The sequence below is a fragment of the Ascochyta rabiei genome, chromosome 13 (assembly GCF_004011695.2).
Source record: "Ascochyta rabiei chromosome 13, complete sequence".
Classification (NCBI taxonomy): domain Eukaryota; kingdom Fungi; phylum Ascomycota; class Dothideomycetes; order Pleosporales; family Didymellaceae; genus Ascochyta; species Ascochyta rabiei.
Window position 1 is genome coordinate 1,165,160 of NC_082417.1, and position 24,554 is coordinate 1,189,713.

General features: G+C 55.4%; 9 protein-coding genes and 1 non-coding gene across 10 annotated transcripts, besides 17 other annotated features; 6 read left to right on the top strand and 4 right to left on the bottom strand.

Annotated features, from left to right (window-relative positions):
• Positions 1–282: 282 nt before the first annotated feature.
• Positions 283–1,387, bottom strand: EKO05_0007891 (kti12, chromatin associated; the record flags this gene model as incomplete). Its single annotated transcript, XM_038941028.1, has 5 exons — positions 283–567; positions 618–884; positions 937–1,259; positions 1,313–1,328; positions 1,382–1,387. 5 exons carry the CDS (start codon positions 1,385–1,387, stop codon positions 283–285), a joined length of 897 nt encoding a protein of 298 aa, XP_038796970.1.
• A 689-nt stretch (positions 1,388–2,076) lies between these two features.
• Positions 2,077–2,358, top strand: EKO05_0007892 (uncharacterized protein; the record flags this gene model as incomplete). Its single annotated transcript, XM_038946332.2, has 1 exon — positions 2,077–2,358. One exon carries the CDS (start codon positions 2,077–2,079, stop codon positions 2,356–2,358), a length of 282 nt encoding a protein of 93 aa, XP_038796969.2.
• Positions 2,143–2,177: a tandem repeat.
• A 1,395-nt stretch (positions 2,359–3,753) lies between the features above and the next one.
• EKO05_13t4 lies at positions 3,754–3,825 on the bottom strand. Its single transcript has one exon. It is a non-coding gene; the product is annotated as a tRNA-Arg (tRNA).
• A 683-nt stretch (positions 3,826–4,508) lies between these two features.
• Positions 4,509–5,350, top strand: EKO05_0007893 (L-methionine (R)-S-oxide reductase; the record flags this gene model as incomplete). The annotated part of the gene is made up of 5 exons (XM_038940986.1): positions 4,509–4,511; positions 4,572–4,676; positions 4,749–4,753; positions 4,866–5,169; positions 5,240–5,350. The coding sequence occupies 5 exons, from the start codon at positions 4,509–4,511 to the stop codon at positions 5,348–5,350; spliced, it is 528 nt and encodes a 175-aa protein (XP_038796968.1).
• A 364-nt stretch (positions 5,351–5,714) lies between these two features.
• EKO05_0007894 (uncharacterized protein) lies at positions 5,715–7,718 on the bottom strand (the record flags this gene model as incomplete). The annotated part of the gene is made up of 1 exon (XM_038946331.1): positions 5,715–7,718. One exon carries the CDS (start codon positions 7,716–7,718, stop codon positions 5,715–5,717), a length of 2,004 nt encoding a protein of 667 aa, XP_038796967.1.
• Positions 7,719–8,020: 302 nt separating this feature from the next.
• EKO05_0007895 (uncharacterized protein) lies at positions 8,021–8,362 on the top strand (the record flags this gene model as incomplete). The annotated part of the gene is made up of 2 exons (XM_038941163.1): positions 8,021–8,131; positions 8,189–8,362. The coding sequence occupies 2 exons, from the start codon at positions 8,021–8,023 to the stop codon at positions 8,360–8,362; spliced, it is 285 nt and encodes a 94-aa protein (XP_038796966.1).
• A 1,216-nt stretch (positions 8,363–9,578) lies between these two features.
• On the bottom strand, positions 9,579–11,567 carry EKO05_0007896 (B-type cyclin; the record flags this gene model as incomplete). The annotated part of the gene is made up of 3 exons (XM_038940961.1): positions 9,579–9,815; positions 9,864–11,417; positions 11,556–11,567. 3 exons carry the CDS (start codon positions 11,565–11,567, stop codon positions 9,579–9,581), a joined length of 1,803 nt encoding a protein of 600 aa, XP_038796965.1.
• A 2,702-nt stretch (positions 11,568–14,269) lies between these two features.
• Positions 14,270–14,296: a tandem repeat.
• A 121-nt stretch (positions 14,297–14,417) lies between these two features.
• Positions 14,418–16,501, top strand: EKO05_0007897 (uncharacterized protein; the record flags this gene model as incomplete). Its single annotated transcript, XM_038941129.1, has 2 exons — positions 14,418–15,299; positions 15,359–16,501. The coding sequence occupies 2 exons, from the start codon at positions 14,418–14,420 to the stop codon at positions 16,499–16,501; spliced, it is 2,025 nt and encodes a 674-aa protein (XP_038796964.1).
• Positions 16,502–16,796: 295 nt separating this feature from the next.
• Positions 16,797–16,836: a tandem repeat.
• Positions 16,837–17,469: 633 nt separating this feature from the next.
• Positions 17,470–17,601: a tandem repeat.
• Positions 17,602–17,751: 150 nt separating this feature from the next.
• Positions 17,752–17,803: a tandem repeat.
• Positions 17,804–17,838: a tandem repeat.
• Positions 17,839–19,969, top strand: EKO05_0007898 (uncharacterized protein; the record flags this gene model as incomplete). The annotated part of the gene is made up of 3 exons (XM_059637150.1): positions 17,839–18,475; positions 18,545–19,101; positions 19,157–19,969. The coding sequence occupies 3 exons, from the start codon at positions 17,839–17,841 to the stop codon at positions 19,967–19,969; spliced, it is 2,007 nt and encodes a 668-aa protein (XP_059493133.1).
• Positions 17,967–18,012: a tandem repeat.
• Positions 18,102–18,192: a tandem repeat.
• An 88-nt stretch (positions 19,970–20,057) lies between the features above and the next one.
• Positions 20,058–20,148: a tandem repeat.
• A 3-nt stretch (positions 20,149–20,151) lies between these two features.
• Positions 20,152–20,237: a tandem repeat.
• A 432-nt stretch (positions 20,238–20,669) lies between these two features.
• EKO05_0007899 (enhancer of mRNA decapping) lies at positions 20,670–23,136 on the top strand (the record flags this gene model as incomplete). Its single annotated transcript, XM_038940993.1, has 2 exons — positions 20,670–20,790; positions 20,858–23,136. The coding sequence occupies 2 exons, from the start codon at positions 20,670–20,672 to the stop codon at positions 23,134–23,136; spliced, it is 2,400 nt and encodes a 799-aa protein (XP_038796962.1).
• Positions 20,934–21,011: a tandem repeat.
• A 48-nt stretch (positions 23,137–23,184) lies between the features above and the next one.
• Positions 23,185–23,214: a tandem repeat.
• A 112-nt stretch (positions 23,215–23,326) lies between these two features.
• Positions 23,327–23,356: a tandem repeat.
• A 517-nt stretch (positions 23,357–23,873) lies between these two features.
• Positions 23,874–23,898: a tandem repeat.
• Positions 23,899–24,282: 384 nt separating this feature from the next.
• Positions 24,283–24,311: a tandem repeat.
• A 126-nt stretch (positions 24,312–24,437) lies between these two features.
• Positions 24,438–24,473: a tandem repeat.
• A 13-nt stretch (positions 24,474–24,486) lies between these two features.
• Positions 24,487–24,554: part of a tandem repeat that runs on past the window's edge.

The following is a 24,554-nucleotide window of genomic DNA, read 5'->3' on the forward strand; positions in this document are numbered from 1 at the left end:
CGACACGATATGCTTCGCGATTGAATCGGATCAGAAAATCGGAGGAAGTCGGGTCGTCCTCAATCCCTCAGAACCATTCACAGCCCTGTTCCGGCGACAGTTCCGGCAACAGGGATGTAACGCAGATGGAACCTCACGCCGTCGGTATCCGTAAACGGCGACAAGGCTGTTTCTCGGTGGGATGGATGAGCTTGTCCGTGTGCCGCAGCCTCATGTACTCTAGCACACATCTGCGCGGGAAACGGCCGTTTGGTGCATAACGTTGTGAGAGTCGCCGCTGTTCTAGCGCAGGAACTCGTTGTTGAGAAAGTCCACGAAGACCTCTCTTATTCGTGCTTTCGAAAAGCTGTGCGATCGGTTCATGGTAATGAATTGGCGGCGTATGCGCTGCAGCTGCGGCAAGGTCATTGGCGTTGCGGGTAGCTCGAGGGGCCTCTGGACGTCTTGGACCGTTATCTGTCCACCTCCCTCTCCTGCATGGTCCTTTTGGTATGTCGTTATCTGAGCAACGACGTCGGACGTTGTTTTGTCAAGTTCGTAGAGGTAGTTTTGCTCGGTCGCAGGTTTCTACAGAAGATCAGTCATTGCTGTGTAACCCAGCATACCAAGGTACGTACCAGCACTGTCGCCTGGTGAGGTCTGACAACCTTAGCCTTCCCGTCACTGCCTACGAGGGCGTCCCACACCTGGTCACACCAGGCAGTTTCGTCTTCTTGTACAACGATGAACAGGGGGCTGTCCCACCGTGTCATGCCATTTGGCTCCTCGTACCTGAAGATCAAGTTCTCGAAGTCTTCCTCTTCATACCCTCCATCTTTGTCCTTATCTGCCAAGAGTGATGTGTTGATCTCACGACATTTATCAGCGGGCGTGCCTACATGCACCTGTGAGCCTGTCAGCGATGCTGCTTCGAGGTGTGAGGAAGACGTTACTGACCACACAGCTGGGCGTCGACACTGCTTTTGCCTCGCAGTATAGCTGATAGCGGAAGCCCTTGATGTAGTTCAAACCATCGGCGATAACGATGTCATCGCGCGAGAGGACTCGCTTTACGGCAGAATATTCCTCCGCACGCGCATCCTTCTCGGCTTTGGCGGTATGATAGACAGAGCGTGAGACACCAAGTGTCTGATCGTTAATGAGATGCACCTTCAGTCGGCTGGCGCGCGCATCCACATCGGCTCTGGTACCGGCGATCTTGGACTCGCAATACGTCTTGAGCTGGAGGGCTCGTGTTGTTTTCCCCGCGGAAGGATATCCTAGCGTCGGGTCAGTTAATTGTTTCTGTTCCAAAGACGGGAAGAAAGCGCACCTGATATGAGAACGAGCTGCAGCGCATTAGTCACGGGGCCGCGGGGGGGAAGGTGCAGCGGGTGCTCACAGGCATCGTCTCTTGTTTTGTGCTTGTACTGTGACCTGGGAACTTGCTTTCCCGCTGGTCGTGGGTGTGCGATCTAGTTTCCTCAGCGATCTGTGGTGCTCGATGCGAAGCCGCCAATAATCCGAGACTAGCGGTACGCCGTTTCGGTAGATTTTCTGGGGTGACGAAATTTGTCTTTCACAGGCCATGCATGCATGCCAGCCTCGGCTGAATCGCCGCCGATAGCACTTGCCCTATCTCTCCGCCGCCGCCGCCTGCTACTTTATCCTGTCTTCATTCCGTTCACTATTCAGCCTTTTCTGGGTATATTGGTCAATACAAAGGACTACGCCCAGCGTGTACCACGACCGTTGGATATATTGCATCGCCACCAAGTACCGCACACTCTTCGGCGATACCACGGTTACTTTGAGACCACCCGCAGCCGCCCCTAGTACTGTGCGCCGGTGCGACAGCGTATACAGTAGTCTCTCTCCACTCTTTCGAAACTTCTTCTATCGTCCCCAGAAAAACCTTCGATATCCTCCGAAAGAACATCAACTTCCACGACGAGGACCATGTCGCAGCAATTTCCCACTCGTCCAGCTTTCGCCCCCCTGCAAACCTCAAGTGCCTCGCAGATCTCCAGCTATAGCAGCAGCTCAAGTCTAGCCTCGCCTTCTCCTCAGTCCACAGCGCCTCTCTCTTCGCCCACCATGCCAGGCACTCAGCAACAGCACTTCTTTGGCTCCCTGAACCAGCCGCGACAGCAACAACCACATCAGCAGCAACAACAGCAGCAGCAGCAGCAGCAGCAACACCACCCAATGCAGCTTCAAAGACATCCCAGTTACGAGTATCAGCCCAACAGGCAGGGGGCTGGTCAGACACAAAACGAGACCACAGCATACCTGAACTCAGCAGCGTTGCTGGCCGAGGCGGCAAAGCGTGCATCAATACAAGTCGTCATGCGGGACATTGAGGAGATGGAACTATGAGTGTGCTGTGCAAAATCTCCATTTTGACACTACGATCCATACTCCAAGCATCACCGCATCCACAACAACATCCAATCTCCTGCGGTGTCGCGGCAAACGTCGGCCAAGGTCGCACTACTTTCCCGCTCAAACATCCGAGTGGGTCCACGAAATAGATCTTTCGACATCACGAGAGTCTCATTCGGCCCCCACTATCACCAGAACTTTGGGGTTCGAAAGTCGCATTGGACTCTCCTGCATTGTCTAGACTTCTTGACTTGCTCTCAACCCAGCCCTCAGCCCAACTAAGGATTTAGTGGGGTATGATCATGACTGTACTTCATTCGTACATACTTTGCCCATCAGCTTTTCGGAGTCGTTTTGAAAGACGCACCATACCACTCCATATCATGTATTTCTTAGCCAGGCGTTTCATGGTGCATAGCACGCACTCAAGGGTTTCCATATTATCTTTATCAACATGGAGACGCATCCTCAAAGCAAGACAAACCGCTCAGGGCGATGCCATTAGACGAGACAGCACACACATGTGCATTACATAGCGATTAAACAGATTTCTATTCAGCATTTGCGCACTTAGGCTTTTTGATGTCTGCAAACATCCTTCTCATCTATTTACAGTAGACTAACGGTCCTAAATATGTCCTTAGGACATCCAGTCGGAACTGCGACAGCTAACATCGATTACAGAGTCCTGTGGCTAGGGGAGCGTCAGAACACGCGAAGAACAAACCCGATAGGCTGTACATTGCACGTCTGCAACGCACCTCTCTAAACAAACTTCATCTTTGAGCATCATCTCAGCCGGTGTCGCGCAAAGGAACTGCACTGGTGCGTAACAGACAGCAATTGGCCTTCGTGGTTATGAACGGTGACACCAATAATGACGGTAATAACGAGGTTAGTATCGACGCGCAGTATTGGCTCCTGGCTTCCACACCGTGTGTCGTCTCTCGTTGAGGTATCTATCTGCTTCTGTGTCAGGCGTCCTACAGCAAGAAGAGATGCGACTGGTAGCGACAAGGAGACATCTTTGTCGAAGTGAACTTTCATAGGCTCACTAAGCCTCCTGTATGGTATTGTAGAGAAAGATGGGTTTGGTACAACACAATCGAGCACCCCTTCTGCATACCAGTGTACAATGATTTTAAATTCAACATATGAGCGCAGGAACACACGAGTTGCTGAATTTTGGGTAGTTAATGGTTTATTGTTTTATCTTTCGTTCTGTTTAAGCCTTGACAGCACTGGATCTGAAGCTTAGTAATGTTGTGCAAAAGCGTAGGCGCGTAAGGAAAGATCACGTGTCCGCATTCGAGATCACACAGCCCTTCAAAGATGACTTCAACAACGAGACGCACAGCAACGAACAGCAAAAGAACAAAAAGAAATCAGCGACCGATACGAGACTCGAACTCGCAACCTTGGCCTTAGGAGGGCCACGCGCTACCATTGCGCCAACCGGCCAGCTCGATGGGTTTTCGTTGCTGTGGTGGACGATCAACAAAAATAAATTATTTATATAGTTATCTAAGACTTCATTACCTGTGCTAAATTTGTTCTTCATCAGTCAGTTCCTCCAATCAATAAGCACATCGCTAGTCCCAGCGATCAATATCCTTGTAAAGCTCTTTGTTTGTCGCGGTGCGAATTTTTCGGTTCGTGCACTCTTGGTGAATCAAGGTTCGAACGTCATGCAGGTACAGGCCATTCAACCAACAGAGCTCTCGCCCGGAATGCAGGGAAAGCATGTGACGAATCTCTGCAATTCGGGCTACAGTCTTGATCCCAAGTCGTATTGTCCAACTGCCTTGGTTGCCCGCGAAGACAAGGATGAAGCACGCAATGTCAATATCGATTACAAATGTGGAAGGCACCTGAACTCTACGGCTGCAAAAACATCACTTCGCTAAAAAACCACCAATTCCACACTCAATTAAGCACTCTTCTCACACTTTCCTAAACTCCAGGTGCCCACATCGTGAGTCCCGCCTCATCCTTCCACCAATCATCGTGCGGACCCTCAACTCGGTGGCTCACGGCAAAAGCATTTCCAACTTTTACGTTTCGCGTTCCCCCCTCGAGCCGTAACCTCTGCAAACTTCGAAATCGCTACGCAAGAATTTTTTGTCTTGCGAACCGCGAAAGAAATGGTATGCGCGCCGTAGAGCTGCGAGTCCTGGAGATCAGGATACTGAATACCATGTCGTCAGGTTCATGCAGACGCGTCCGCTTTTGCAGATGGCTTAACCAAGCAAGAGGTGTACGCGCAGGTGCTGGAGCAGGCGCGAGCGCTGTTTGACGGGCAGAGGAACTGGGTAAGACGACTGTTCCGCAAAGCATAGCCAACATGGGATATGTCGATGGGCATCTTACTAACCGATAGTCAGGTGTGGTACGTCTTTCACGGTTCTCAACAACCACCTTCAATCATGGCTCCAGCTTTCTCCTCGTTGAGACGCCTCTGAAGCATCTGCGCAAACAGCGTACTGACGAAATCCCCACAGCAATTTCTCAAACACCGCCTCTCTCCTCTGGCATGCCTACCACTCTCTCCCTGGCCCCTCTTCCTCCGTAAACTGGTCAGGCTTCTACTTCCTTAATCCCACCAACCCGCAGCAACTCCTGCTCGGCCCGTTCCATGGGCAAGTAGCATGCCAGACCATTGCGTTCGGGCGCGGCGTATGCGGTGCCGCCGCGCAGACCAAGCAGACTCAGCTCGTGCCCGATGTTGAGAAGTTCCCTGGACATATTGCTTGCGACGGTGCGAGTAAGAGTGAGATTGTTGTACCGATCATTCAGAACGGAAAGGTTCGTTACTAATGTCGCGCTGTGTTCAGACGCGTGCGGTTCTGTAAAGGCGCAAGCTGACTTTCACAAGGTGGTTGCGATCATTGACATTGATTGCGCTGAGGAGAATGGGTTCAATGAAGAGGACCAAACTGCCCTAGAGGAATTGGCTGTGCTTCTAGCCGAGTCCTGCGACTTCTAAGCCTTCAGCCGACATGGCTCGCACGGATCTGGGTGGGTTTCTAAGTGTAGGGTAGGGAGGACAGGATGGCCTAACATGATCGAAGAAGACATCGTGGCCTTTCTGGGGGTGGGACGAGCACAACAGCCTAACATGATCAATAAGACATTATGGCCACCGTTCAGTGACATCTTGACCTCATGCTGATCAACGTGACAAAGACTGCAATAGGTGACGGCCGCTAAAGTCACACACACAGGAGCGCGACGAACTTCAACGTCTGTTCCTATAGTCTGAGCATGTAGCTACATTTACACATCAAACTCTATAGCTAATCTTGTCATGAGCCATTCAAAAGCCTCGATCATATCGACCATCACACGTACTACATCTTCTTCTGGCCAGTCTCGACCCACTCGACAACTTTCTGCAGGAGCCCTACGTCAGCTAATGCCTGCTCTCTCGCGTCCCCTTTTTCGACCACAGCGGCCAATTCACCACCTTCTACTAACTCTTTCTGAAACCTCGCAGCGACCTCCTTCAGTGGCTCAAGATAATGTGTGATGTCAAGGCTCTTGACTCCGAGCGGCTCGTGCAGGTGCTGTGCTTGGAGCAGGAGGTAGTAAAAATTGAGCGCAGCAACGTAGAAGCTGAGTTCTTGTCTGAACTGCATCCATGAGTCTGATACCTCGACACTCATTGATGCGTAGTGGCCGCTGAGGTCTGGCCAAAGATATGGTGCAACAGTCTGCAGCGCAACAGGTGTCGCGAATATAGACGTCTCAGACTCATCGTCAGCACCGCCGGGGCTGTTTGCTTCGAGTGTCTCGCCTTTGAGCCAAGACACTGCACTTGCTTTGAGGTTCTCGAACGGACAGTATTCGAGCGTGTCGCGGATGAATGTCAGACGAACGAGGTCGTGGGGGTGGGAGCGCAGAATCGTGGTAGTAAGGTAGTGCGCAAGGCCGCGAAGGCTGGGAGATGGTGTATTGGCGGAGACAAGGGACACCGTCTGGAGGTACTGAGCAAATGACTCATCATCCTGAGGCTCGCCAACGTTGTTGTTCTCCAGGGCGATAAGGCCAAGGGCGACAATGGTATCGAGGAGTGCTTCTGGCTCGAGACCGACAGTCTGTGGGCCGAGGGCGCCGACGAAATTCTTGAGTATGGTTGCGTGTCCTGGGAAAATGGGAATCGAGGTTTTCTCGTCTCCCTGGGCTGCCGCGTACAGCTCTTGCTTGACATTATGCGCAGTGTACAGAATGAGTGCGCCAGTTCTTGATAGCGGAATGTCGGCTGCTGTGGCAGGTGGCTCGTCCTCGGTGCCTGGAACGCCTCGCTTCTCGATCTCAGAGTCCAAAATAGTTGTGACCAGCTCCTCTGGTTTTAGCCCCAGATCCTGTGTCAACGCCACCACCTGTCCTAAGATCGCGGTTCTGGACCTCAAATCCTCATCTTCTGCGAATCGGTCTGCGTACTTTTGGTAGTTCGGCTTGTTCGGCGTTCTCTGCGGCTCATACTTCTCCATCAACCTACTGGCCCATGACAACCCTGGAACATCGTCGTCCGAAGTCAAGGATAAGACGTAATCTTCAAGAATGTGGGTGATGAAAGATTGAAGTAAGCGGTTGACCAACGTCGTTTCGTCAACATTTGGTGCTTCACTCTGCGCCTCTGGATCGGCCTGCGATTGGTTTGTGTTTGTTCGACTAAGAAGATTGCCGCTGCTTCGTCTTGACGGTAGAAGCGGCCTCTTAGTCCCAGAGAGAGTTTTGACGAGCTTGATTGCGGCTAACGTGAGCTCTTCCTGGTGCGTGTTTGCCTTGTTGAACGCAATGAGGACAGCTTGCAGGCTGGTTGAGAGGAAGCGGCTTGGGAACTTTGTCTTGACTCGCCTGTGTAGCGTAGCCAGAATGTCAAGCAGAGTCTCGAATTTGAGTATCGGTAAAGGTGGTAAAACTGTTCGTGGAAAAGCAGGGCTAGTGCTCGATTCTCCTACTCCTACATCTGGCACTTTGAGCTTCAGCCCGCCTTCCTCGGCATCTGCGTCTTCTTCGTCGTCTGTTTCTTCCTGCGGTTCTTCGAAATCAAGTAATCGCAGTGCTTCAGTGACTTTCAAGACACATTCTCTGGGGTTCCCTTTGGTAGCGATATCTTGCAAACACTCTTCGGATGCTGGAAGAAGTGGGAGCAGTAGATGAATAAGGTCCCAGCCGATGTTAGCCGTCAACTCTGCATCCTGGAGGATCTGATGCAGAACAGGCAGATTCTCTTCTGTAAGGTTGTATTCTACGATGGTAAGATATGTGATCGGATCGGTAGCTGGTGGAAGTGCTGCCAAAAGCGGGTTTCCCTCCTCTTTCTGTGCTGGATCTTTTAGCTCAGCCATGGTGTCGATGGTGGTGGGGCAACGTGTGTCAGTAAACCGGTAGACTGTTATGGTGCAGCCGAAACACTTGTCGGCACCTTTGAATGAATGTATGTGTGTGAGAGGTTCCAGGAAATGTAATGCCACTTTCGATTGTTACTGATTGTGGTGGTTGTTGAGTGACGGGCAAGCCCCCGACCACGCGCCTGACGCAATGCGGTGCGTATGACTAAACACGGACTAGCTCTAGATCGCAGCTTCCAAAGTTGAACCTCGCGTTGATCGGTCGCACCACAACACAACCCCGCAACCCTCAGCCCACCATGGACGAGAAAGAAGAGACCAACGAGCCTCTCGATCTTGTGCGCCTCTGCATTGATGAGATTGTCCTTGTCAAACTACGCGGCGATCGCGAATTGAAGGGCAGATTACATGTGTGTTTGCTCGGCGTGACAGTGGGCGCAAGAACGAGAGCTAATGTAGCGATGCAGGCCTACGACTCACATTGCAACCTTGTTCTCGGCGATGTTGAGGAGACAATATTCGTGGCCGAGGAAGAGGAGGACGACCAGGAACCGCGCGTCAGGACGGTGAAGAAGCAGAGCGAGATGCTGTTTGTGCGAGGCAAGTCATCAAACCCTACAGAAGGTGTGATGCAATACTAACGTCGAGCAGGTGACTCGGTCGTATTGATCGCACCGGCAGAGGGCGCATCGCAGTGAGCTCTGCTACTTAGCCCGCGCAAGTGAATTACCTTCCTCCAAAGAAGGGAGGCAAGAACGAACGGATCAGCAGTACACGGATACATGCATTGAGATACCCGAGCGATCGCACGGCGAGACGAGAAACGAAAGGTCGACACCGATTGGTCAAGGTCCGAGACAAAGGACGGGTTATAGCTGGTTGATGCGGCGACGCGGTATGCGAACGCTGTATTCGGAGACGATGAGTCATTGAGAACCGCCATGGCGGTCTCTTTAGGGGCCAGTTGTCCTGGCGACATCTTCGACCAAGCCAACCATTTGCGCCAGGTCCAACAGTAGCCCAGTCTAAACAATCAAAACACCAGTGGCAGAGACAAATCAAGGCAGCCTCGTGATTAATATGATGTTACTCTGCGCATTCTCGTGATCCGTGTCGGCGATGCAAACATTACATGTCGATGTGTCGTGTCAAAACGTCACTGCCAAACTCCTGATCAACACGTGAGCCCATGTGCATTATGAAGGATGCAAGCATTAATTAGCTTTTCTCGACTACGCCCCCATGAGGGAGATCGCATGACGCCAAAGCAGATAAAAACCCCAGGACGACTCGCACATAGCGCGATGTCTGTCTATACTCCTTGAGAACCCCAAGCGTCCAAGACGAAACCAAAAGAAACCCAAAGCTCAAGAGCTGACTAACGAAATCCTCCCACGCCATGAGTTATGGGGAATTAAAAACTGGTGCGCTGTTCTGGTGTTCATGACTTCGTGCCATCGTGATGTATCCGCCACGCTCGAATGCTAGAAAATATACTCAGAAAGAAAATGGTGCTGTGATTACGCTATGCTGAATCGATGAGCTCTTGTGGCGTAGGCAAGGGATTCAGGCCGGGAAGCCATAGGCGCCATGTGGAGAATTGCCGAATGATGGGTGGGCTGCCAAAGAGTCAGAAGGCTGCTGGTGTTGGCTATGGTCAAGGAAGCCGCCAAAACGTCTCGTACTGCTGTCGGAAAACAATAAACAAGAATGAAGAAGATTCCGGTGATGACCATGCTGCTGGCTAAAGGCAGCCGCGGATTGGTGAGAGATCAAGTGCGCCGTTATGCGACACCTGCATGCTCGTCAATTTGGAGGCCAGTGTCAAGGGGTTGTGCGAAGGTGAGCGTGGAGTATTCACTTTCTTCTCCACGTCTGACTAGCAAGACTGTCCCTCGAAGCAAAGGGAAGCTGGAAGCCTTTGGCAACTTCGGTCTCAACGAAGATTGATGCACGCTTGTAACGCTTGTCGGTATACTTTTCGTACACGGCGGCATGGTGCTTCTGAGGGTTGTCGCAGCACTCCACGATACAAGAAACAAGCTGTCGCAATTGACTCAGGGTGTATCCGGAGTAGTGAACGTGGGATTGCGACTAGAACTTGTTAGCACAGCTTGAACCGAGCAGCGCGCATTCACATACCCAATCGCCCTTCTTCAACATGAACCGGGCTAAACAATGAGCGCCGGCGGCCAGGAAGCTTGGAGCGCAGCTGACGAATCGTTCATCCATGACAGTGATCTCAAGGAAGTATTTGGCCAAAGTCCTGGTCTCGAGATCGTAGTCGTCCGCCTTGCTGATACGGCGCAGGAAGCTCATTGGCCCAGGCCAGCCCAGCTCGAACTGCAGCATGCTGAGCATAAAGCGCTCGGCCTTGAGAACTTCATCGCCAGTGTAGGCACCATCGACCATGTAAACGATCTCTTGAACTGAAGGGCAGTTGATCTCCTCGTACTTGGCAGCAACGAACAGAGCGGTGGCACCTACAAGCTGCAGCTTGCCCAGAGAAACGACTTTGGCGGAAAGAAATCGATCGACGTAGTTGACTGCAAGGAACAGAGTCTCAGGTAGGAGCGTGAATCGGTTGTGGACCTGTACAAGCCAGTCCATAAGCACCGATCGCATCGACCATTGGATCTCGGCCTGGTGGTCCATGTAGTTGGCATTGGGCTTCATCTTTTCCTCAAGGGAATGCATGTAGTCGAAAATCTCGTCGCCATATTCGGCCACCATTGATGTATCCCACTGCTCGTCCTCGACATCTTCGGGAGATCTGTGCAACTCAACGAACTGTTTCGCGGCTTCAAGCTCACGTTGGGTTTTTACTGTGATACGCGGCGCAGGAACAAGTGTTACACCGCCAGTGGTGTTGTCGCTGCGCGAACGAAGGGACCTAGCGGTTGTATATCCATCTGCATCGTAGTACTCTTCCTCGTCGTCTTCGTCCCAGTATTCTTCCCGGCTGAGCTTTGCAAGCTCCTCGTTGCGTTCTTGTTCAATGACACGCGCCTGCTCCTCAAGAGCATCAAGGTACTCGTACTTTTCTTCTGCATCAACCTTGATCGCCTTCTCTTGTTTGTGCGCAGGGATGATGGCCTCGGTCTCGGTTGGGCGAACAGCTGTTGGCTCTGACGCACGGTCCTCAATGGGAAATGAGGTGGTCCGCGACGTCAATGCCTGCCGTGTTGGGACCGTTGTTGTGATGATCTCAGGTACGACCTCGATCCTGGACTCGTGGAATACAGTGGTCGGCTTCTTGGTTATGGTCTTGCGAGTGTTGGTGGCCTGGTGCGAGGCATCGACGGTGGCTTGCTTTGCAACGACAGATTCGACCAACTCAGCGTTTGTCGACACATTGGCTTTCGCAGTGACGGTCGATAGAGGTCGTTGCGCAGGTCTTGACAGTGCGCCAGGCTTTTCAAGCTCCTTGATCGAGACTACGGCAGGATCCTTCAGCACCAGTGTGTCCTTCTTCTTGCCAGCCAGGTGTATATCGTCCTTTGCAACAGGAAGCCTTGTAGTGTTGCTGACATCTGCAAAAGGGGCGCGCTTAGCGGCTGGCTTGATGGCTCCAGCAGGCATTGATAGACCGTTCAGTGCAGACACCGACTTGCCCTGCTTAAGAGTTTTCCCGGCTGGTAACTGTGACGGCGCGTTCTCGTCGCGGTGCCGGAGACTCCGCAGGGGGCGCTGTGGCTATGAGAGAAGAGCGTTAGCAACAGTCGAAGTGTGTTGTGAGGAAAGTTCTGATATGCAACCCAAATAGGCGTTGGTAAACAACAGGTTGCACGGTCCAACGACCGGGTGAAGGCGAACAGGAGACAGCGCACTCACCTTTGCATCCATGTTGCTGTGTATCTGTCAATTGATGTTAATAGTCCCCCGGATGTTTTGTGGTCTCGGCAGCGATCGCGAACGTAATGAGTGTTGGCGACGGGCTCGTTAGGGGCGGCACTGATGTCGAAGCGCTACTAAACAGAGGGTGATATAACAAAACTCTCCATCTAACTTGGCGGCGATGAGATACTCGAACAGCTGTTGTCGGGCGACGCGAGACGTGGTGTTGACAACAGCAGCCGGGCTGGACGCAAAGTATATATGGAAACGGGTCGAGCTGTGACATGTAAACAAATAGAGCTCGAGCGATCGAATCGGCATAGCTCGCGACTTGGCCGGAACGGGCGCTAGCGTGCCTTCCCGAGCAACGGCGATGTCATAAACGCGTCCACCGCCAGAACAACGAAATGCTCTTTCTCAATGCGCTACCCCACACAACGCAAATTTGATCCTAACAAATTATCCCCGAGGTTCGCAACCCTTGCTAAACCTTTGCAGACTGCAAAAGCAAATTTCCGATACCTGCATTGAGCGCCAGGGCAGTGTTGTCTCCTGCTGTCAGGAGACGTGCCAAGAGCCCTGGTTTCAACGCATTTCACGCGCGACTGCACGTGATACAGCCCATAATCCCAGGCTCCTTGACAACACTCTCTATTGCTATGATATGTTTCAGAAAGGTGTGGTCGCACTCGCAAAAGACCTCAGATGTTGTTGCGATCGTTGCGCCGCTATGCCCGCCGGCCTGAAGTGGCCCACAATGCGCTGCGCACAGCCAACCATCCAGCGCACTGCCTCTAAGTTTCAAACTGCTGCCTGCGCTCATCTGGCCCTGGCGCCATGGCTTCAGAATCGCCTTGTGAAAGGAGGATGCTTTGTACTTGCCTGGGAGCCCTTGCAGTTTGTTGTCGTTGCCAATTGCCCGCGTGCTTTGTCCCCCGCAGGCGCTGGAGATGTGGGCCGAGAGCTTCACCGACACATCACCGACACATCCGTCACCCTACCGAGACCGCGCTGTATCCACAGGCCAGAGATTGGCCTGTCAAAAGGTCCGCGACTGCTTTCCCGTGCCGAAGTAGCTTGCGCAAAGTGCGGGAGTGCTACAATCAATGGGTGACCCCTCATCGTTCTCGGCCGGTTATCCATGCCAGCTACAAGTCTACCTGCGGCGCTACTCACGTCTGGCCTGTCTGCTCGTTCACACACATGCAGGTTCGGGAATTCCAGCACCACGATCGTTTGGGGGATGATCGTTGAGGTTCGCAATCGAAAGTGCTAGAGTATGCTGCTCATACAAGTGGGTCGCAGACTGCGACTTTGCGATCGTGTTGTCACGGATTCATCCGCGGCAGCAGGCAATTTTCGAAGCGTTCTCGGGGAGCGCATGCTCTCGAAACACTCAGTAGATGCGGAAAGTTCAGGCGATCATGTCGACAATCGTCATCCACTGGAGCGATCCCCAAACAACGTGTTTGGTGTTGATCGTTGCACGGGGATTGCTCCAATAGACGCCGAGAACCAGCTGCCAACGAAGCCCCAGCGCTTCCTTAGATCTGGGGAACAGGAGGCATTTGGCCTATCTCGTTGCACCTGTACCATGAGGCGACTCTAATATCATAATGTCCAGGCATCTTGAAGGGGTTTGCGTTGCACATCAAGGTCCTCGTGTTGTCGACACTGGAGCTAGAGGATGAGCCAGCAAGGCGGCGCATCAGCTCATGGGCCAAGTCCTGTGTCTTGTTGAGCAGTGCGGCAGCGAAGCTCGGAGTGCTCTGCGCAGTTTATCTATTCTAATATCTAGCTCGCTATTTGCCTGTCTCGCTCTATGCATTTGCGGCTTAATGCCTGGGCGCATCGGTGCCGCTCTGGGGCTCCACGCAGCGTAGAGCGGCATGCGCCAACGAGGCAGCCGACATGTGTAGGGAAGTCCATATGCTACGTCCTTCTTGCTCAAGATACTACAGGTGTCTGATAAGGCCACGGCAGAAGTTGGGGGCAGCGTGGCCACGATGCGCAGGGAGTTATACGAAGATGGGACGAATGCGCCGAGAGGATAGCCTCGGTATGGCAGTACATAGACCACTAGAAATGATTCTCGCTTCAAAGGCGACCAGCAATATGTAGGGTTGGCAGTCCTAGGAAGGCGCATTGTTGCTGCTCTGACATTCCCAAGTCGCTGGCGTCGTGGTCATGTCGCAAGGTCATTAGCGAATGACCACCCCAACGCACTCCTCTTCCTCTCCACTCTCCACACCACCTTGCAGAGCCAACACAACCACTCTCTCGTAAGTCTCCCGCCCCGTCACCCTCCCTACAGTGCGCCTGGTACCGCTATCCAGTACCCTCACGGCCCCAATCATGTTGGGCGCGCTCAACCGCTAACCCGGTGCCTCAGCCAGCGGCGGTACACATCGCAGACCTCCGGCAGGGCTTGTTTGCCTTCACATACACCACGGCCGGTATGTATGTCTCTCTGTATGTCTATGCGACCGCGTCAGCGCCTGCGGATGTTTCTGATGGCGGCCCCTTGGTCCTCCAACGCTGCCGTCACCGGCTTCCCTCAGGGCGGCCCACCCCGGCAGCGGTGACGACGTCCCACACCATCAAAGCCATCGCAGCCTTTCGAGCACACCGTGTGGAGCGCGGAGCACCATAGAGGCCATCATTGAGAGTCGTTTGCTGACAGGACATATCCCAGACTCGATATTCGATTACCCTCCCCCCTCCCTCCCCCCTCCCCCGACCGCCATTCGCTCTGAGGCCCTTGCGACACCGGCAGGATTGGTGAATTGCCCGCCCACACATACACACAGCCTTGTTTCAAAGGCCGTAGAACCAGGCTCTGGTGCCAGCAGGCGTGCTATGCAAGTGTCCCACCTCCTTGCGCAGTCTCGGGTGTCGAGCGCAAGATCCACCACCGAGAGCATCGAAGGCCGTGCTGCGGGCCACCACCACAACTCAAGGCATTCGGTCTCAGACTACGATATGCTTGCACATGAGCGCGATTCCGGCATGATGGATGTCTATCCAAGCACCGAGACGGCCGCAGCGCACGATCTCCTGTCGCCCTCCAAGCAGGTGCCGTCAAAGCAGGTCAGCTTCGAGCTCCTGCTGCCTCAGTCTCCTCAACACAGGGCTCGCCTGCCCATGAGAGTGAACATATTCCCGCACGATACAACTGATTCGATCATCACAACGGTCAAGAACTTCTATGGGTTGTACGAGCGCAGGGGCGTCATCTTCGAGGACCGTCATGGGAATATACTGATTGCGAGGTACGAGAACTTCGACCATGGCATGGTCGTCTACGTACGAGTCTCGGCAGAAGACCCTGACGCAGACGACTACTCGCCTGCCCCTCGCCAGTTGACGACCTCCCCACGCCGGTCTCGTCACCTCATGGAGGACGGCTTCCAGATGCTCCCACCATTGCACAACCAACAGCTGGGCTCCAGGTCGGGCTCGCGCTCTGGACGCCAAAGCCAGTCGCCCCATCCAGGTCGTGATAGAAGGAGTGCTTCAGCTGCAGCTCACTCCAGGCGTAACCGCCCTTCCGTCAAGAGCCGCGGGAACAGCTCCCACGGCAGCTTCGCGGAACAGCATGGAGACTACAGTGACAGTGATGGCGAAGGCTCTGTCACCAGCTCACGTCGCTCTCGTAAAGAGCCTTTGGCAAGTGCCGACATCAGTGTTGACAACATCGTCGAGGGTGGTCGTCGCAAGCGAGCGAAGTTTGACAGCTCCGTAAGTGCTATCCAACTAGCTGTCCTGCACAAGTTTTCTGACACAACCCTTCCTCTCAGGAGTTGCCTCTGTTCGTGCCTCCTCAGGTGCCGATGACAAACTCCATATCGTCCGTCTCTCCTCAGCGCCGTATCAGCGGCAACATGGCTGGTTCACCATACTCGATGAGCAACCAACAGACGTTCTCCTACTCGCACCCACTTCCATCCCCGCAGAGTTATGGGCCGGGTGACAGTTCATACATGTCCAACGGGCTCGTGACGCCATACTCGATGTCCAGTGGCACAGCCAGCTACAAGCCGCGCCAGTACACGCACCGCTACTCTGGCAGTGGCGGGATCCTGCCAACCCCTGAGCACACGTTGAGCGTCATCTCTGACGAGGACGTTGCGCGCCAGTTGATGCGCCTAGGAGATGCCTCCAATTTCTCCACGCACGGCCGGACCTCTACCTCTACTCTCGATGACACCTTCAGTGGTAAGGCTGATGCTGCTTCCTCGAGCGATGAAAGCGACGATTGCAGTCACAATGGCAGCGAACTTCCTCCTCTGCCCTACACAATGGAGCGAGCGAACAACCCTGTGCGTGCTTACGACCACGCTCTGAGCAGTGGAGATGAGTACGACGACAACAACGATTCGTTCAAAGGCGAGAGCGACGAGGCTGTGGCTGATGCGCACAACGATGTTCGCGTCCAATTTGGCGCACCCAAGGCCCGCTCTTCGGTTTCCACCAAATCCGGCAAGCCGTCCAAGCCACGCTCGCTCTCGACAAAGTCCAAGAGCAAGACCAACGGGGCCAGCAAGCCGCCCATGTCTCCTACCTCGCTGCCTTCGCAATCGCGCAAGGCTTCGACGGCGTCGATCAACTTCCAGCACCAGTTCGGTGCCGAGGACGAGGACCTTTCGTCCAAACCACGCTGCCAACGCTGCCGTAAGAGTAAGAAGGGTTGCGATCGTCAGAGACCTTGCCAGCGTTGCAAGGACGCGGGGATTGGTGCCGAAGGGTGCGTCAGTGAGGACGAAGGCAACGGTCGCAAGGGACGTTACGGACGCCACATGGGAGTGTCTGTCAAGACAGCTCCAGCGCCGACATCCATGGGCCCTCCGCCCGTGCACGAGCAGCACAACATGGCGATGGAGACTTCACAGTTTGCGCTCGCAGCCAGTGCTCTGGAGAAGAGCAAGAAGCGCAAGAGATGACGTGGCTGCTGAAACGCCAACACTCGCACCGGACGTGGTCACGGTGGCATATCGCCCTTGCATCATTCTTTTACCTGCTACCTGCTACCTGCTGCTACCTGCAAGCGCCGTCGGGCTCAACGTTGTTCAAAGGCATGCCTCTTTGGCTGTCCACAGCCGATGCTTGTTCTGCAGCGTTGCGCTTGTTGTTACCTAAGTGGACAGACCGACGTGTGCAAAGCTTTGTTTTGTTCTTCCAGCCTCGCGAAAAAGCATCATTACACCAGCTAGTTTCCCTATTTCTCAGGTTGGAGGGTTTCTTTTTGCTTTTTTTTCTCTTTGCTTTTTTTTTTTTTGCCAGGCGTGCGTGGGTTTGTATTGGCGCTTTGGAGAGGGAGAAGTTGAGGGAGGCATAGATGGTGGGTTGGAATAGGGCGGGAAGAAGAGTGAGTGTCTGGGCTGACGAAAGTAGTCTGGTGGCCCATATTTCATTTGTCTGTCGCGTACGGATATGGAGTTTGCGCCGTTGCGATATTTAGTCTGAGATAGATAGGGTATCGAATGACTCCTTCAGCTTGAATGACGTCTGGAGTAAGGTGGCGCACGAGCTACCGGTGAGCGGTTAGGGACCAGTAACCGAGGGTCGAATGGTCGAATGGGGCCTAGGCGGGTGCCACAGGGGAAACGCCCCGTCTTGAAGGTGCACCGGGTGGTTTCTGGACGGTAGACACAGCATCCGCGAGATGAGCATTGCAGTGGCCATGAGCAGACGTGCACAAGGCGGGCGCGTACCTGGCTGGGAGGGCCATGGTGGGCAGCAGAAGGTGTCTATTTTGGGCTCGGCTCGGCCGTGGAGGTGCGGCAGGAACGGGTTGGGGCAGGGTGGAGCACGCGCAGCCACACGGACGGAGGCGTGGACGATTCATGGTTGGCGGGTCAGGCGTGGGCTGCCTAAAGCGGTGAATCGCAATTGTACACCATGGCACAGGCTGCCCTGCCAGCCCTGCCTGCCCTGCCTGCCCTGCCTGCCCTGCCTGCCCTGCCTGCCCTGCCTGCCCTGCCTGCCCTGCCTGCCCTGCCTGCCCTGCCTGCCCTGCCTGCCCTGCCTGCCCTGCCTGCCCGCTCGGCCTGCTACCGCCGTGTACCATCATGGTTGATTAAGGGCTGCCACGCTCGCTGTTCCTGTGCGTTTGCGGCGCTCGCTGTCTCTCTTGCCCACCCGCAGCCACACCTGCCCACGCGTTTCCCAGCGCAGATCACCCCACACTTGTCCCAGCCCCAGCCCCAGCCCCAGCCTCAGCCCCAGCCTCAGCCCCAGCCCCAACGCCCACGCCCACGCCCACGCCCACGCCCACGCCATGGCTGAGGTCGAACCACAGAGCATCAAGTCGCGCATTGCGGCCCTCAACCTGGAAAAGGTCCACGCACCTGCCCCTGGCGCCCGCCCGTCCTACAACTACGATGCCGTCGCGTCTGCCAAGAAGAAGCAGCCGCCGCCGCCGCCCCCTCCCCCGGCGCAACGGCCCCCTCCGTACCGCACGCAGACGGTGAACAACCCTCCACTGCTCGACCACGCGCCCGCCTCCACGCGCCGCATAGGCAATCAGCCCCAGGGGGAAGAGCCCGCGCCCCGAGTCTCGCCCGCGCTCCCACCGCGCCCGCCGCCCAGGCCCGCCACCGCCAGCCAGCAGTCGCCCGCCCTGCCCCCGCGCAAGTCGTCGGACCGCAGCGTGACACGGCGCGAGTCGTCCGAGTCCCTATCCACCATCGCCTCGGGCGTCTCGACGCTGTCCCTGGGCTCGGTCAAGACCAACGCCAGCAATGGCAGCACGCCGTACCAGGTTCGCGCGCCCGCGTACGACGCTGCGAACCTGCCGCCCCTGCCGCCCAAGAAACAGGACGCGCAGAAGAGTGCCACGCGCGCGGCGATGACGTCGACGCGAAGCGTTGTGCCCAGCCAGACACTGCCGCCTCAGATGAAGCCATCGGCGCCAGGTGCGTCGACCCACGCCGCGGTGCTCCCACCCGCCCATGCACGCACAGTCTTGCCAACACCCCACCTAGCCCTGCCCTCCCGACCATCACTGCCACCCAGGCAACCCACTACCCGTGCCTCGGAGCGGCCGCGTGAAAGGCCAGTGCTGCCCGGCCGGCCTACATCGACTGCGCAAGCAAAACGGGCCATCGTGCCACCACCCCAACGATCCGCTCTCTCGCTCGGCTTCAACAACACATGCACTGTCGAGCCGCCTCCCGTGCCCCAGACGCGGCCCTCGCCAGCCCCAGGTGCGGGCGCGCCTCCCCCCATCCCGACATCTTCACGGCCCAACCTGGATGCGATCATGGCATCGAAGCCAAAGCCTGGCGCCGCTGCTCCATGTCTCGTCTGTCGCGACTTCTCAGGCCCGGATCATCACGCGGCCAGGTTCCCTCGACAGCAGCTCCCTTCCTCGGATGTGGGCTGGCTTGCGCACCAGCTTTGCGCTCCCTTCCCGTCGGCCACTGACAAGGCGAGAGCCATCTTCAGCTGGCTGCACCACAACGTCGACTACGATGTGAAGAACTTCTTCGCTGCCACCGTCCAGCCATCGACACCGGAGAAGACCATCACGAGTGGCATGGTACGTTTTTGGATGGTGGCGATGTTTGACGTCCTGTAGCTGACGGAGAGTCCAGGCTGTATGTGAAGGGTACGCTGGTCTCTTTGCGGCTCTCGCACTCAAAGCAGGCCTCGAAGCCATTGTGTGCTCGGGCGCAAGCAAAGGCTTCGGGCACAGCCCAATGGGCCCCAACGATCCGGTGCCCCCCTTCAAGTCGACACACGCGTGGAATGCTTGTCGAATGGACAAGGGCGAGTGGAAACTCATCGACCCCTGTTGGGGAGCGGGCCACATCGGTTGCCAGCTCAAGAAGGAAGGCTACAAGCGATCCTTCAGTCCTCAAGAATTCACATCGTCCAACATGGACTTTGGCATGAGACACTTCCCTGGGAACAGCTCGCACCAGTTCCGCGAAGACGGGCGCGTGCTCTCGTACGAGGATTTCATGCGAGACGACGCGGGCGGCAGAGTGACGGTCTACGGAGACGCTGAAAACGAACACGGTCTGGGTGGGCGAACCTTCCAGCCTGCTCAACTCAACATCAGGGTGCACGAGCCGCAGAGTCCCGTGGTCCGCTTCCAGTTCGCCTCGGTCTGTCAACACTGGGACAACGCGCGACACGGCAAGGGCAAACCGTACGTCATGCTCCTCTCCATCGGCGGCGTCCATGGTCGCAAGTCGGAGCACCGGCCTTTCCACACCAACGGCCAGGTCTGGTGGCTCCACGTCAATCGCTCTGAACTGGGCTGTGCGGGTCAGAAGGTCGGCGTGTACGCGGTGACGGAATTCTGCAACAAGAACGCCCGCGGCTTGACGTATGAGGAGTGGAACAACAAGACGGCCTTTAGCTGCCAGTTTGCCGGCATTGCCATGTGGCAGCTGGTTTGACGGAGATGCGATGCGCTGGATACCCTGGGCTTGTTTTGATCGTGTAGATGATTGTAATGAACGTGTGGCCGTACTTGTCTCTATGGTGTGGTGTAGGTGTATGGTGTAGGTGTATGGTGTATGGTGTAGGTGTAGGTGTATGATGGATGGTGTATGGTGCATGATATATGGTGTATGGTCTGTGATTCAAGGTATATGGTGTATGTTTGTGATTCAAGGTATATGGTGTATGTTTGTGATTCAAGGTATATGGTGCATGTTTGTGATTCAAGCAGCAGTTGGTGAGCATTCCACGCGTATCGGTGTTTCGCGCAGCGTGTTGTGGTTTTTCCACCTGCTGCGTTCTGGACAGTCTTTGTTGAAATCATCTCTCAAACGACTCACTCCCCCCCAAGGAGCTCTCCACCTCAAGCCCCCTCACAAACGACCTACTCCAACCGTCTACCGCTGATCTGCTCAAGTCTCACAAGCCAGCGCCATTCGAGCGTTGGAGCACGAAGCGGCGTTCCATCGAGGCCGTTGGGTGGCGTCGGCGCTAGTAAAGCTTGGCGACGGTCGATCCCTGCAGGTGCTGCGCGAGAAAGTGCAGGTTCGCGTGCCTCTCGACGTCTCGGTCTCGACGCACCGCTCACGCCGCCAGTCTCGGGGCCGTCGCACACACGCAACTCCCAAGCTCCCCGTCCGGAATCGCGCAGCAAGCATGGCGTCGGGCTTCATTGGCATCTCGGTCGTCGTGACGCTGCAGAACCCGCCAAACACGCTCGTCCACGGCGTGGTCGCGGCTGTCAACCCGCAGAATGCCACCTTGACCCTGCAGGAGGGTGCGTCGTCGTCGTGCTGTCGTGCCGCCGTGCCGTCACGCGCCTTTGTGCTGACTGTCTCGCCTAGTCTTGTTCCCGGCAACGGGCCACCGCCTCAACTCGTACAATGTCGAGGGCCACGCCATCGCCGACATCAAAGTCAACGTGCCCGCGCCCGCGCCCGCGCCTGCCGCTCAGCAGCCCCCTCCGCCCCCTCCGCCCCCTCCGCCCCGCTCGAGCGCTCCCCCGTACGCCCCGTTTCCGTCCAAGCACGCGCCGCAGCCTCTGCGACAGCCCACGCAAATCCATGGCAGCCAGCCTGCTGCCCAGCACCACGCCAGCCAGGCCGTTCGTCAGCCTCGGCCCGCGCCTCCGCCTGCACCCCGTGCGCAGCCCGCCTCCTTCGTCGATCCCGCCATCCTCAGCATGGGCAGACGTCCCCATCCCGCCCCAGCCTCCAGTCTACCCGTGACTGCGCTGCCTCAGGAAGCCCCAGCGACCCCCATCAAGCCCCCCCACGCCACGGCCGCTGCACACGTCCCCAAGGCCACGTCCCCCTTCATCGCGCAGGCGAAGCGTGGCAGTGCCAGGAAGCAGAGTGCTGCAACCCTGGCCGGCCCATTCTCGTCGCTCGATATCGCGGATGCCGACGAGGCCGACAGCGAGACCAAGGCAGCTGCGCCCTCGGCCCGGCGAGCGAGCATCAACAGGACACGAAACGGCAAGCCCATGGAGGATGCGAGCCCACAGAAGAACGACGATGGTGGCAAGAGGACCAGGCGGGGCGGCAAGTCTCGTAAGAAGGAGCTTGCTGCACAAGAACGGCGGAACGGCGGCGACAACCCGACCAAGGGCAACGGCTGGAGGAGCACGCCGATGCTCCAGACTGTCGAGGAGCCTCAGACACGCACCCCAGGTGTCATTGCAGGCAGGGTCGGGCTCGAGGCTGCCAATGCCTCGCTGCGCAAGTCACGGCGACAGAAAGCGCTCGACGCCACAAACGGCTGGGCCACTGAAGATGCCACCGACGTTCAGGACATGCCCGACTTTGATTTTCAAGCTAACCTCTCCAAGTTCGACAAGCGCACCGTCTTCGACCAGATCAGGAACGAGGACACGACTGCAGACGAGGACCGCCTGGTCAGCTTCAATCGTCTTGCACGACCAGGCACACATGGCGGCAAGAACCTGCACCCCACGGAGAACGTGCTAGATACGGCGAAGCTGAAAAGCTCTTCGAGCACCAGTTCCGAGCAAGATTCAGATCTTGGAAGCCGCAACTCCAGGCGCGCCATGTCACGAGCTTCCGTCTCTGTGAAGAGGGCGCCGACGAGACAAGGTAGCGGAATCCAAGCCGGCCATTTGGAGATGCTAGGTTCTGGGCTGCTGCCACGCACGAATCGCTCTCTGATCGGTACCCAATATGCTTCGTCGCATGGCGCTACTGGAAGCCCGAAAATGGGAAAGATGGCCACACCACCAGATTCGCCGCTCGACTCGAGCTCAAAGGGATGTTTGCGTCTCGTCACAAACAACCGCAAGTGCCACACGATTACGCCTGGGGGTATGCTCGCGGTGGAGGAGATGGCCGAAGTCGAGTTTGGCCTTACCGAGGAGCTCATCGCGGAGAGCGCTGGACGCGGCATTGCAGAAGTCACCCTGAAGACCATCAACCCCGGCGGCCAACGCCTCTCACGCGAAAACCCCAACGCGCGTCCCGTCATCGTCGTTCTCGCGGGCAACCACCGCGGCGGCGCGCGAGCCATTGCAGCAGCGCGGCATCTCCTCGCCCGTGGACCAAAAGTCATGGTCGCGCTGCTCGGCTTCGAGCGCAACGCGGACTGGGACCGAGACGTGAGACGGCAAGTCGATCTGTTCAAGAAGCTCGGCGGCTCGGTGCGCACCTGGGCTGACACGGAGAATGGGCTCAAGCGTCTGCAAGCGCCGCCCGAGCTCATCATCGACGCGCTTCTCGGACGCCACAAGGAGTTCGACGCCCTTGGCGAATCGGACAGGTCAATGGTCCTCAGCATCGTGGGCTGGGCGAACAAATCCCGCGCTGCTGTGCTCGCCGTCGAAACCCCGTCCGGCGTCGCTGGGTCGACTGGCGAAGTCGCTATCCTCGAAGGCGAACCGCTCGAGGTCCGGGCCAAGTACATTGTCTGTCTCGGTGCACCGCGGAGCGGGCTCGTCAGGGCGCTTCAGAACGGCGCGGGACAGGATCCCGCGTGGTCAGTCTGGCTGGTCGACATCGGCGTCAACAAGCCCTGGCGGAACGCTGGAATCAGCGGAGGCAAAGGGATCAAGTTCGACGAGCATTGGGTTGTGCAGGCAACATTCGTCGTTGAGAATGATGGGCGGGCGTAGACGCCCGATGTGCTGGTTGGATGATTTGTGTATAGCATTGCGAAGGCGTTTTTTTTTTTTTTTTTTTTTTTTTTTTTTGTTCATTCTGGATCGAGGGTTTGGAAAGCGTTGGATCACGCTGCGAGCAAAAAGAGAGCGAAATATAGATACCAGAAAGAAGAGGAAGCCCAACGAAGAAGGCACCACTTATCAAAACAACACAACACAACACAAACACACATGATCAAAACTTCCTGCACTCCCTGTCACGATATCGCATTCCATCTCTCACCAAAGAAAGTATCTTTAAACTACCACTGACTCACCACTCCGTATCCGTACCTCTTCGCCGTAAAACAGCCTCCACGCCATCCCACATCTCCTCTCTCTTCTCTTCAAGCATATTATATCAAGCATATTATATCTACCTAGACACTATTCACTAATAAAAAAAGCCAAAGCCAGCTAAAGCTAGCTAAAGCTAAGTAAGCTAAAGCTAAGCAAACGCAGCCACGCAGCCAGACACAATCTCTTAGCTGTCCTTCCTCCTATCTGTTCTTCCTTGCAATAAGCGTCTGGTTTTTTCTTATACGCGGGGGTTTAAGGGTTATTTGTTTTATTGCGTCTTATTGCATTATTCTATCTCTTACTAAAGAAAGTATCTTTAAACTACTACTGACTTACCACTCTGTATCTGTACCTCTTTGCCATAAAACAGCCTTCACGCCATCCCACATCTCCTCTCTCTTCTCTTCAAGCATATCATATCAAGCATATTATATCTACCTAGACACTATTTACTAATAAAAAAAGCCAAAGCCAGCTAAAGCTAGCTAAAGCTAAGTAAGCTAAAGCTAAGCAAACGCAGCCACGCAGCCAGACACAATCTCTTAGCTGTCCTTCCTCCTATCTGTTCTTCCTTGCAATAAGCGTCTGGTTTTTTCTCATACGCGGGGGTTTAAGGGTTATTTGTTTTATTGCGTCTTATTGCATTATTCTATCTCTTACTAAAGAAAGTATCTTTAAACTACTACTGACTTACCACTCTGTATCTGTACCTCTTTGCCATAAAACAGCCTTCACGCTATCCCACATCTCCTCTCTCTTCTCTTTAAGCATGTCATATTAAGCATATTACATCTACCTAGACACTATTTACTAATAAAAAAAGCTAAAGCTAAGCAAGCTAAAGCTAAGAAAACGCAGCCACGCAGCCAGACACAATCTCTCAGCTGTCCTTCCTTGCAACGAGCGTCTGTCTTTTCTCGTACGCGGGGGTTTGAGGGTCGTTTGTTTTATTGCGTCTCATCGCGTCTCATTGCGTCGTGTCGTGTCGTCTCTTGTTGTTGTCTCTTGTCTGAGTTGAATCTATCTGGTTCTTTCTGGTTCTTTCTGGTTCTTTCTGGTTCTTTCTGGTTCTTCTGGTTCTTTCTGGTTCT